The sequence below is a fragment of the Tasmannia lanceolata genome, unplaced genomic scaffold (genome assembly GCF_043159265.1).
Source record: "Tasmannia lanceolata isolate RefF3 unplaced genomic scaffold, GAP_Taslan_0.1 ptg000015l, whole genome shotgun sequence".
Taxonomy (NCBI): Eukaryota; Viridiplantae; Streptophyta; class Magnoliopsida; order Canellales; family Winteraceae; genus Tasmannia; species Tasmannia lanceolata.
Window position 1 is genome coordinate 36,113,869 of NW_027518692.1, and position 12,977 is coordinate 36,126,845.

General features: G+C 36.5%; 1 protein-coding gene across 1 annotated transcript; it reads right to left on the reverse strand.

The window, feature by feature from the left end:
* Positions 1 to 993: 993 nt before the first annotated feature.
* On the reverse strand, positions 994 to 11,450 carry LOC143846941 (uncharacterized). Its single transcript, XM_077355560.1, has 7 exons — positions 10,791 to 11,450; positions 8,003 to 8,310; positions 6,788 to 7,525; positions 4,804 to 4,932; positions 3,306 to 3,509; positions 2,299 to 2,499; positions 994 to 1,487 (listed from the first exon to the last, which is right to left on the reverse strand). The coding sequence occupies exons 1-7, from the start codon at positions 11,053 to 11,055 to the stop codon at positions 1,353 to 1,355; spliced, it is 1,980 nt and encodes a 659-aa protein (XP_077211675.1). The 5' UTR covers positions 11,056 to 11,450; the 3' UTR covers positions 994 to 1,352.
* Positions 11,451 to 12,977: the final 1,527 nt, after the last annotated feature.

The following is a 12,977-nucleotide window of genomic DNA, read 5'->3' on the forward strand; positions in this document are numbered from 1 at the left end:
TAGGGACTAGGAAAACGGAGGTGAGAAAATGGGTTTAATCTTTAGAACTAGGGTAAAGCTGCAACTTCATAAAATAACAAACTAGAAACTGAGGGAAGCTGATTTTAGGAATGCTTTGGGAATCACTATTTAAAATACTTACGGGCCGCTTGGATATGCGGATTTTAGAATCCAGGTTTTTAGTTTGAAAACAGTGTAAAAGAGGGTTCATGATCAAGCTGATGTATGCTGTCCTGACAGCGTTTTTTGGATTTTAAGTTAGAAATTCAGGTTTTTAAAATCTCTCTTGCATCCTGAGATTTCTAGAAACTTGGAAATATGGGAGGATCTGCTACTCTCTTGCTGACGGAAAAAACGGTGAGAAGTTAAAAACGAGTCCAAAATGACTGCTGGTCCGCTTCTTCTCCTGTCTCTTAGCTACAACTTTGAAGAAATCCTATATTCTAAAATCCACGTATCCAAACGGCCCATTATCTATTTTTTTAGGGATTAATTGCAAATTAAGGGCTATTGGCAAAAGTCCTCCTAATTGTGTCTGACAATAGCTATCACGCTCACTGTTCCAATGCAAAAACAAGATTTGAGTCGTGCGAAGAAACCAGAGGCAATCCGATGGTAATAAAATTGAGGGACATCTTTTATAAGTATTGAGCACAACCCTTAGTTCACCCAAACCACATAGATAATAAGCTCTATTTTAGACCTACAATGACCCCTAAAATCATATATAAATCGGACACTCCTAATATCCAAATATAGGTTTTTGATCCTTGAATGTGTACCGTTTCAGATTAGTTTTTGGCTGGCCAGAAATACATTTAATTGGATGTTAAAATTGTCAAAATAGGGCCGATAACTGAAGGCAAGGTCAACATGCAATAGCCAAGTGCTGTAAATATTTGGGAATCGATGTTGTAAAAAGGTTACACTTACGAAATCCAATGGCTGTGGCAATGTGAAAATAAACGAAAGGCATAAATAAGGAAACACAAGTGAAAACAAAAGTTCCATGCTTACAATGCCTCTCGGGTATTTGCAATCAGCCCTAATAAATGCACAAATACACATGATATTTTCCAATTGAGGAAAATAACAATGCTCAGTAGAACAAACATTACAGTAAAAATAAAATGGTAGGAAGATTAAAAAAAATAAAAATAAATAAATAAATATGTGGAGCTCTAAGACCCTGAGAAATAGGGTCAGGCTCCAAAACCCACACATCTCAACCCCTCCCCACAAATTATCAAAGCAGAGAAGTGAGAGGTTAGGCTCAACCCTGACATTAATATTCATTTTTCCTAATGAAAAAAAAAAACCCAAAGAAGTAGGAAAGAAAAAAACTGAATATATTATAGTCTTTGCAAGCTCTCAGGATGGTTTGGTGATGATACCAATCTGGTTATGAAGGGTGAGAGTGCCGCAAGTAATGCCTTGGGGCACTCCTCATGTGGAAGATGCCCGCATCCAGATATTGCAACTAGCCTCTGCGATAAAAACAAAACATTAGAAACTAAATTAAACAAAAAAGCCTTGACTACTGACCTGCAAGATTTAAGTTCAAGCTTGTTTGGAAGTTTGTAATTCACAGGCATGTAATGAACTCGGTTCATCTAGTTCTGTGTGTCATTCATTCGTTCAGTTCGTGACATTAGTTTGCTATGCTCGCACACTTCAACAGTTGGAGGGATGATAATATGTTTACAGATGATTTGTCTAAATTTCTTCAGTGTAATCCTGTGTTTCAAAGCTTGAACTCGGTCGAGAAGTCGTTCAAGGTAAAAGGGAATCCAAGTAGTCCAACTCCCACGAGTCGACAATTGACACGGGGAGTTTTTAAAGGCCGTAAAGTCATTTGTCAAGATAACAGATGTATTTTTCTAAAGTTTACAGTTGTCTTAAATTAAAACTTCCAAACCCTATTTTAGTATCTAGTTCTCATAGAAAACAGATTCAGGAAATGAATACAAAATTTTGGAAGATAACCAAAAATGGCTAAAGTCGCAACAAGGTAGTGAATTGTTCACTCTACACAATCTTGGGACTATATGTCATTCACATTTATAAACTTGGGCTTCAGATGAACTGTATACCGGGCGAACTATGGTTGTGGTTTTTAACTTTTATAGCTTCATCTCTGTTCACCATACACAATCTTGGGACTATATGTCATTCACATTTATAAACTTGGGCTTCAGATGAACTGTATACCGGGCGAACTATGGTTGTGGTTTTTAACTTTTATAGCTTCATCCCTTGTAGAGGAGAAATAACTGAATGGTACAAAGGAATACTTACAGAATTTACAAGATTTGAAGCCATAGCTTGAGCAGACTTCAGCGAGACAAGCGCATCCTCAGCACCTGTGACTACTAAAATTGGAAGGTCGTCGACTGATTTCAGCAATGCTGCTGCATTTTGCGATGAGAGAACTGTTGAAAATGACAACCTCCCTATCTCATGAAGTGCTTCATCCCAACCTTCCACACATAATGGTGCCTGATTGCACAATGGATGAGTTTAAGATCGCAAGTGAAAAATGGAGGTGCATTTCAGAACCTAAAAGATGGAAGTAATCAAGTAAAATCTAGTGTAGTTCACATTTCACATGCATGCATGAACATCTAGGAAGAAATACAAAGATAATGGACAAACCAACCAAAAGATTTGAGGAATATATTCATGTGATGAACAGAGGTGAAAAAAAGAGGTTAGATAATTTGGATTTTCATTAAGGGCCCGTTTGGATGCCGAGAAGATTTTGATTTGGAATTCTCACATTTGCAGCCCTTTTTGCATTGTGATTTGGATCCAGATCAAATCCTTGAATTTCCAATTCAGCGACTGACAGTGAAAAAAATCAGATTTCCAAATAAGCTGTGTAAATAAATATTGGAAATCCACAGATCTGGCGGTTTCCTTCACCCTCTTGGCTCCTCAACCGCTCCCCTGCAGTAGGAAATACCCCCTTCACTCTCTGTCTCCCTCAACATGAGCTGGCAGATCTATTCATTTTGTACTCAAAACTCAATTCCAAATCCAAATACAAAATATGAGGTATCCAAACGGGCCCTAAGAGTGTCGTGAAAGACTTGAATAAAATGTACTATCATTACAGTGAAGATCTAGATGGTGTTGAATCTCTCATCCCTAGTGAAAATGTAATGTCTGTCAGAGACTGTCACCATGCCTCTTCCCAAACTAATTCATGGCACTCTTTATGCTGGAACAAAAATAAAGTGGTAGGGGTTCATAGTATAGACTGTACAATCCTTATTCCCTTCTCACATGGGGAAGCACATTACCTTGTAGAGATTTAGAACCTCTGTTGTTAGCTTGGTAGCATCATACCACGCACGGCGATTAACCACTTGAGTAATCTCAGCACGCAGAAGAGGGCGGACCATGTGCTTCTTCCCCAAGGAAGTATGCAGGAGGATCTTGGCAAAGGCAGGAACAACTTCTCTTGACAAGCTGACGCTGAGCAACACCACTCCCTTGATCTCCACCTGGAAGATGCATGAACAGAACAAATTAATGAATTGTGGGAAAGCAGAGAATGAATTCCTACTTTGGGATGATGTGAGATCTAATGCCCCTGAAAATGACTCGATATTCGATAAGAGGTTACTGAAAATGCTCCACGAGTTTTTCTACAAGTTCCATGGGGGATTCCAAGAGAGCCTTTGAATTTCAGCCTGGTTGAGAGGTTTTGCTTAGGAATAAGAATATCTCATCATGTTAGAACAAAAAAAGGTAATCTGATTGATTAATGATGAAGGGAGAGTTGTTGAAGTAAACAAACAATGAAACCATGCAACATGACATATGCTTAATCCTATGTGACTGCAAAAGAAACACCTGACTCAGGTCTCAAGAAATTTAGAAAAAATGTGCTTGTAATGAAGCTAATCCTATGTGACTGCAAAAGAAACACCTGACTCAGGTCTCAAGAAATTTAGAAAAAATGTGCTTGTAATGAAGCTACTTTGACAAGTATTACCTAGGTTATTGATTTCGTTTCGTTTCGTATGGAAAACTAGAACATAACACCCCCATATTCTGTTTTGGCCAGCGTTTCGTCTCATTTCAGTCCATTTCAGCCGAAACAGGGTGTTTTGTCCTATTTGGATTTACTAAAAAAATAGTTTGAAGACCCAATTCTAAAAGGATAAAAAGTCAACTTTCAATTCTAGTACAAAATTCGACCTTCCTCGGTCATTTGGGGCCGGGTAAAAATCTTAACTTTCAAAACGATAGGGTATTTTTCCAATTTTAAAAATTCATAAATTATATCATGTCCAAGCACTAATAAATCCCAAAAATCCGGTAAAAAAAATCTCATAAATTGGTCTGTTAACTTTTTCATCTAGTCAGGGACTGGTCAAAACAGGCATTTCAGCATATAGTATATTTTTTTTAATGTAAATGTTGGATCTTTACAGCGTTGATGTTGTGATTGATTGAGTTACAAAGGATGACCATGTTGCTCCAATTTTTACTAAATTTTGATTTTTTGGATTTTTAATAGATTTTTAAAAATTTTAACTATTAAAAAAAATTCTCCAGTAGAGTCTTTTTCGAAACGAAACGCCAAAACAGCCGAAACGTTTTGTTCCGTTGGCCACAAAGAAACAGCGAAAGAAACGGAATCGATAACTAAGATTATTACCAACACGGCAATTTCCAATACAATTGCAAATTTGCCTCGAGAGTCGAAGAGAGGAACATAGAGAAATAATTCAATAAACAGATCTCGATGTTCCGGAATTTTGAAACAGAATCTACTGTTGTCTTACTTACATGAGCAGAGTTTGCAGATGATCGGACTCTCTCTGCCGCCTTCAAAACAAGCAGTCCTCCATCATCATGACCAACAAGTACCACTGAAGAAAAACCCATCCTCGTACAGAAAGAAAGCAACAGATCAACCTGAAAACATCACAACCATGGAAACAAAAAATTCTTCAAACTTCACATCACAAAGCAAGTCTTGAGAAAGCTATGTTGCATTATTATTATGGGTACGAGTGCCAGAATCCGACAAGAGTATCGAATGTCGAAATTGGCAAATATCATAAAGAAAGATTTGTAGATTCGACAAAAATACTATTATGTAATTTTTTACATAATAGTATATTTATAAGTAGGGGTTTCATTATTCGGTTTTAACCGAATAACCGAACTGAACAGAATTGATTCGGTCGGTTCGGTTCAGTTTTTTGCTAATTTGGTTCGGGTTTCGGTTTTTATTTTTGGTTAATTCGGTTATTGGGTTTCGGTTATCTCGGGAAAAAAATTCGGTTAACCGAAATTAACCAAAAATAAACATTATTAAAAAAAAAAAATGATGTATGGGCACTCCGTAGGATGATCCAAACCGTCCATTTGATTGATCACAAATTCAATAGGTTGTGCCTAAAAAACCGTTTCGATAGATTGATCATAGCCCTCCGATCAAACCGTCCAAATAGATATTTTTTTTGTCTTTTTCTATCACTATTCGGTTATAACCGAATTTTTCATCGGTTCGGTTTCGGTTTCCGAATTTTGATAACCGAAATTATTTCGGTTATCAAATTTCGGTTATTTCGGTTCGGTTATAACCGATTGAACACCCCTATTTATAACAAGTAATATATTGAGAATTTTAATAAGTTAAGTAAATATAAAATTTCATTTCCACATAAAAAACTTACTATTAAGATGGATGAAATGCAAAATATACGGTAATTGTAAAATTGTGGTAGTACTATTCAGGAAAAAATAGAGATAGAGATCTACAATTGTCGCAGCTCTGAAGTATTGGAATCGGACACATAAGTATTGGAATCTGACACGTGTTTGACACAGGTACTTCGCCCATTTAGAAGAATCCGTGAAACATGGTGAGAAAGTGAATATCAACTTAACAAGTTGACAACAAGTAAATAGTGCAGAAATGTATAAACTTATGATAGAAGCTTCAAATAAAGCAAACATGTAGAACAAGGAAATGCCACACGTTTTCAATAACCGACGAAGCAATGATTTCTGTCAACAATTACGACGGTGAATGATTTCTTGGACTTTTGCAAATGCCCATAACAGTATAAGTTTGAAGAAATGACTAAAATTTTTAAGAATTGGACAGGAGGGTACACCATGTTGAAATGGTGTGCACTACTTTAGCAGAGGAAGACTAGTTAAATTTAGAAATTTATCCTGACAAATTTGAAAGAGGTTTCGAGGTAGTCTCACGGGCTCTCACCCATTCACATCCAATTAAAAAAAAATCATTCATTGCTCTCACCCATTCACATACAATTAAATGCACAAAACATTAACATTTTGTGAACATAATACCATCAATTGTTAGAAATTTGTGTTTCCAAAAAGGTTTGATACATCAAAAAGGAATACAGTAAACGGTAAATAAGGCCCAGTTCCATCAAACAATACTCACTCAAAAAAAGTCACAGAGATACTTCTCTTCATAAGAAAGAATTTAGAAGCACCTTAACCTATGAAGTCCACAAGTTACAGATTTTAGTTTTCAAGATTGGCTATAATAACTTCTCATTGACAAGAAACAACTAGTCTTCCTCTCAGAAATAGCCAAAGCAAAACTACTTCTCTCCAAGTTAAAAGAACTAACCTTTCTTATGCCATATTAGGGATGGAAGCCGTACAAACCACATAGTTTTAGGCCTAGAGCATCAACCTTAAGTAGAAGATCCAATTATAGTCATTCTAACCACATACAGTGAATTTTTTTCGACTAACGGAAAATTAGCAAGGCAATCACCTGAGATTCAAGCTTATATGGATTTGGTAATTGCTTCTCCTCCCAATCCTTCCTGCGGAGCCGAGATGTCAATCCCCATCCTGGCCGATCAAAGGCTGCAACCGTGCATCTGACCTGTCGAGCTAGCACTCCCATCACGTGCCTCCAAGAGAACACCCCTCCACCAAACCCATGCACTAGAACAATACCAAATTTCCCAACTCCCTCTACACCTTCTTCTGAACTCGCAGAATTTGACAAACCCACTTCTCCATCACCATCTAGTCTCAAAGCTGGGATTTCATATGAGAAGAAATTAGCTGATTTTGCAGAACCAGCCAACAGTGGTGCATATAGAGAAGAACCATGGAATTGGTTACTAAAGCTCCTATGGAGATGATACTTGGTCTTCGATGGAACTGTTAAAGTTGGCTTGTCAACCTTAAGCCTTCCCATAGTGATACATGGTGAACTGCAATTGGGATAGGGGTCAAGGAAGCTTGTGGCGGCCAGAGAACGAGAGAGAGGTGATGATTCAGGGAGGGTGAGTTTGTAATGGAGAGTGAGACCTTGGCAGATAATGAAGAGGCTGTCGCTGTCAGCAAGTAATCTGATTGGAAATTTCCCTTCATCACATGCTGACGGGACATGTTTTCTTTTTGTTTCACTGTCGCTCTTTGAGTTTTTTCCTGTGCACGGAGTTGGAGAACGTGGGACCTTATGGTAGCCCCCAGAAAATACATTCTTGCAAACTAGAACCTGTAAGGTATACATAGAGAGATAGAGAAAGAGAGGTAAGAAAATAATTACTAGGTTATTAGTGCAAGGCAAAAGATAGTGAAGTTCCTGAAAACTCTCAAAGAATTTACGAAACACAATACAAAATATGAATTAGAGGAAATCTAGAATGCAAGTATAGGATATTGAGATCAAAACAAGAGTGTATCAATTCCAAAATTTAAAATATTTATGCAGCTGATAACATGAAAAATATTTACAATTATCGTGACTTTTACATGAAAACTATATCACATCATATGTAAACATGAATATACGTGTGCGTGTGCGTGCGTGTGTGTGTGTGTTCGTAATTAAGATTTGAATATCATAGAAGAAAAAAAAATTCAAATTTCAGATCACAAAAGAGATACTTTGAAAACAGTGTAGCACTGCAGGGTACAAACAGCTTTGTATTCATAAAAACAAATCGAAAAAGAAGAATATGATGGGACTTACTGCTTCAGGGTCAACTCTATGAAATAGGAGCTTCCTCCTTGCTCTGCAGCTTGTTCGATAAGCAACCACAATATGGCCAAGAGCAAAAACCAGTGAGGATAGGAAAAGAACAGGCATCCCCCATGACTTCTTCAAATGGAGCTTCTGCCTTGCCAAAGAATATGAAGCTTTCAGTTCAATGTCTGAAGTTGCAGTGAAAACACAGGCCTTCACAGATAAAATGACAATTGAAACTAAGGAAAAGAGTGTTGTTGTTCCAAGATAAGGCCCATGAGAAAGCCCAGGTCCATCACACAAAGAGTAAACACCTGCAGGTGGAAAACAGGAACCCACAATAAGGAGAAAATTACTGTATAACCTTGAACGAATCAATTATTGAGGCTATATTTGACATTAAAAGAGTTTTAGCAAGAATCAGGCCTGCAATATTTTGCACTCTTTTCCCTTTTTATAAGTTTTCATAATAGGCACAAATCTGTTCCAAAACAAAAATCAGTCATTAACTCAGAGGTTAAACAGAGAACAATTCTCTTAGGGCCCGTTTGGATACCCCTTGGATTTGGATTTAAGGGTGAATTTGGATTTCCAAAATCCATGGATTTGAAATCAAGAATTTTAAAATTCACAAATTTATAAATAATGCCGTTTGGATGACTACATATAGATTTGGATTTCAAATCTAAATTAATTTTTGTTTGTTTGGATGCTCTTTGGATTTGAATTTGAAATCTAACAAAACCAAAATGCCCTAAAATACTTGATATAGGGGCATTTCAACCATTTTCCATGATCCAGGGGTATTCTAGTCATTTTACCCTATATGGGGCTGTTTTGATCATTTTTTATGTAATAAGGGTGTTTTAGTCATTTTTCATGACTCAGGGTATTTGGTCATTTTCACCCGGTATAGGTATATTTCAGTCATTTTGCGTGACCCGGGGTATTCTAGTCATTTTACCTAATATGGTGTATTTTTATCTCATGAGGGTATTTTTAGTCATTTTAGTCATTTTTCATGAGCCATTGGTCATTTTTACTTGATATAGGGGTATTTCAGTAATTTTTCATAACTTGGGGTATTCTAGTCATTTTACCCTATATGAGGTTATTTTGATCATTATTATGTCATAAGGGTATTTTAGTCATTTTGCATGACTCGGGTGTATTTTTTCATTTTTACCTGGTATAGGAGTATTTCAGTCACTTTGCCTGACCCGGGGGTATTCTAGTCATTTTGCCTGATATGGCATATTTTGATCATTTTTATCTTATGAGGGTATTTTTAGTCATTTTGGTCATTTTTTATGAGCCATGGGTCATTTCTACTTGATATAGGGGTATTTCAGTAATTTTCCATAATTTGGGGTATTCTAGTCATTTTACCTTATATGAGGTTATTTTGATCATTTTTATGTCATAAGGGTATTTTAGTCATTTTGCACGACTCGGGGGTATTTTTTTCATTTTTACTTGGTATAAGGGTATTTCGGTCATTTTGCCTGACCCGGGGTTTTCTAGTCATTTTACCTAATACGACTTATTTTGATCATTTTTTAATGTCATGTGGGTACTTTAGTCATTTAACACTTCTTTGGTATATTTTGGTCATTTTAACCCCTTACCCCCTTACGGGTCACATTTAGATTTATAAATAACCTCTCGCATAGAGGATTTATAAATCCAAAAAATTACACTAACAAGAGGAATTTGTAAATCTTGTGGATTTCACTCAAATCCAAATCCAGATGTCATAAAGGCTTGCCAAACGCCGAATTTGGATTTAAAAATCCAAATTCACCTCCAAATCCAAATCCAAGGTGTATCCAAACGGGCCCTTAATTCTTTTCAAAATTCTCATGAAACAGTGTTCTATCAATTATAAAAAATTCACTTACCAAGATAAGGGAGGTTATATAGATATTTTCTAAGTACTCATGAAGATGGCTTATGACCATTTGCTAGCAGGACATTCATCAAATTTTCTAGTTCCTCCAAATACCAAGGAAACAACAGTTATAAGGAACCGAAAAAAATGCATTTTACTTTTTACCCTTCTCATTTGCAGACATAAAGAAAACACTTTCCCCTGCTTCTCTATAATTTTCATGAAACTTAGCATGCACATGATTCTAAAGAAGGATAATGGTTCAGAAATTTTTTTATCCAAAACATATGCGTGGGCTAGGAGAAAAACTTTTTCCACTGCCCAACAAAAAGGAAGTTAAGTCTTCCAAATTCTTCATGAAACTGCATTGTCGTTCTCAAGTTCTAGTTTTTATGAAACAATTATTCTCAAATTGCATCACTTAAAGGAGAGAAAATAAAAGTAAAATCAAACATATGCAATAGCATGACTTTCCCGGTACCAAATTACTCTCAGTTCTCCTATCAACATGTAAGCGAATCCTTGTTCTTTCGGTAGAAGCTATGAACAGAAAAAATTCACGAAAATTATTTCTAAATTTTCTTCTAGAAAACCTAGATTCATATTTTCCATCCCAATAAAAAATCTATCCGTATAATGACCTCAATTAATAAAAAAAATGCGAACAAACCAAGCTCCTAAACACAAAACCGACTATTCCACCCTCCAAAAAAAAAAAAAAACCTAAAACAATTAAATTCTTACCGAAAACCTTATTTATCAAGAGAATAAAGAAAAAATGATTTCTATATAATATCAGAAACAAATTCCTCGAAGAAAACACGATTTTTTGCCAAAACATCAGCACAGCGAAGGACAAAATGTAAAGAAATCGGAGGAGAATAAAGGAAAAAACGATCTCACATGTGATAACGAGAGATCTGATGACGGATACGAGAGGAATATCGATCAAAGAAGTCCTGAAACCGTATCTCACCATATGATCCCTGAATCCATGGCATCTAACGCAAGTAAAGCTCGAAATCAACACGCTCAGCACAAAAATATCACAGATTGCAACGAGAATCGGGGCAGAGAATACAAGTAGCGAAGCCACAAGCGTCAACATGAAGAAAACCGTCCGGATTCCTCGTCGGATCTGCTCTAAATTCCCTTTTCCGGCGGCCATGGCCGGAATCTCCGTTCGAAAACCTAGATCTAATTCGATTTAATACTCTTCTCCGGTCGATCAATCAAATCTAGTTCTCGAAGAACAGAAAAGATGAGGTTTCGAAGCATCTGGAGATCGAGAGCGAGATGAAACCCTAGCAGTCGTAAGAGAGGCGGTTCCGGTTTCCGACGAAATATCGGCCATTCGACAAGTATCGGAGATTTTTCGGTTAGAAAAATCGAAGGCTTTTCGGAAAACCTGCCATGACTACTAGGGTTTGGAAATCGAACCAGAGATTCCTTCTTCTTCTTCTTCTTTTTTCTTTTTCCATTGTGTTTGGAGAGGTTATTATTGGGCTTCTAATTTCTATTTTTAAAATGCTTCGTTTTCATCTCCTAATTGACTGTGGAATTAACTGAAAACTCGGGGTAATAATTAATATCTCTCGCCTTGATGATGACACATCTGTTACATATCTGGCAAACCAGAAATGGACATTAATAACCTCGTCACCTCTGATAACCATGGTTTTAAATTTGGACCGGATTTAAGTCAATAACGAAACCGAAATTCCTAAAATTTACCAAATTTCGGTCGAAAATTCCAGAAATTTGAGATGAAATTTCATTAAAATATTATTTTAACAAATTTTGGCCAAAATTATCGAAGAAATTTCAGCCCGAAGAAATGAGATTTCTTAGCAATTTAACATATTTCGGCCGAAATTTGTACCGGAAATTAAATTTAAAACCATGCTAATAACACGGAGACTATATAGCCCTTTCAGGTGCAACCTGGTCAGGCAGAACCCGAAACGACAGGTAAACCTGATTTTTTTCCCATGTTTTCAGCCTTGTTTTCTGTAAGATTACAAAAAACCGATTCTGAGTCCAAAAGCAATCATGTAATTTTGGGCATAACAATTGCTTTCGGACACCATCACAGCTGTTAAAATCTTAAACGAAACAGGGCCTTAGTTCTATGAAAAGAGTTTTTATATGGTGCTCTCTACGGTGAGGTATCATGAAAGCGATACCGCCCTTGATATTTGATCCAATAGCAGTGCACTTTTTAAGAGGCTGATGTTGCATCAAATGTCAAAGCGGTAGGACTTCACAGTCGACCACCATATAATTTCTCCCATGGAAAAAGAAAAAAAAAAAACTCTCATGGTTGCCAAACATGGCCCAATGACTTGTTTGGGCTGCAAGAAAATTATTTCTTAAGAAAGTTTTTTCTCGGTAATTTTTTTTGTTTTGGAGAGGAGGACAATGATAAATTTTAGAGATATCACTGTAATTTAATGGTCCCCATGTAAACAAAACTTGTTTTTAATTTCACTATTTTCCATATGTAATCAAGCAATGAGATGAATGAAGTGTTTTTTTAAGGTTAAGTCGATTAAAATCTTGCCATTTACATGATGATTTTTGTGATAATATTTTCATCATTTTAAATATTCTTGTGACTGTAGAGAGCCAAAATAGGGACAATTTCTTGAACAATTTTAAAACGATAGTGGCATTATTGTAATTCTCTCCGAGAAATTGAATTTCGAGGGGGAAGACATTTCGAGAACGTGACCGTTAGCTGGTGGGGATCGTGGTCGGGACCAAACCCAGAAATATGCTTTTTATATTAATTAATTTATTTATATTTACGATATAGGACACGTCACATCAGGTAACCTCGGGGGTTGACGTGTTAGTAGACAGCCACGTCAGCATATGAGTGAGACGTGGCGGTACTGAAAAAAGATGATATCATTAATTTTTTAAATAAAAGCTAAGTAGAAGTATAAAATTACCTGCGGACAAGTAGCACGAATAGTGCATGAAACATGGAGATTTTCCACATTAGGAGGGAAGCTGACTCTCCTGACCTTTTATCCAAGAGGAATTGGCCGGGGAAAGGTGAGCCTATTCCTCCCCCCCTATGCT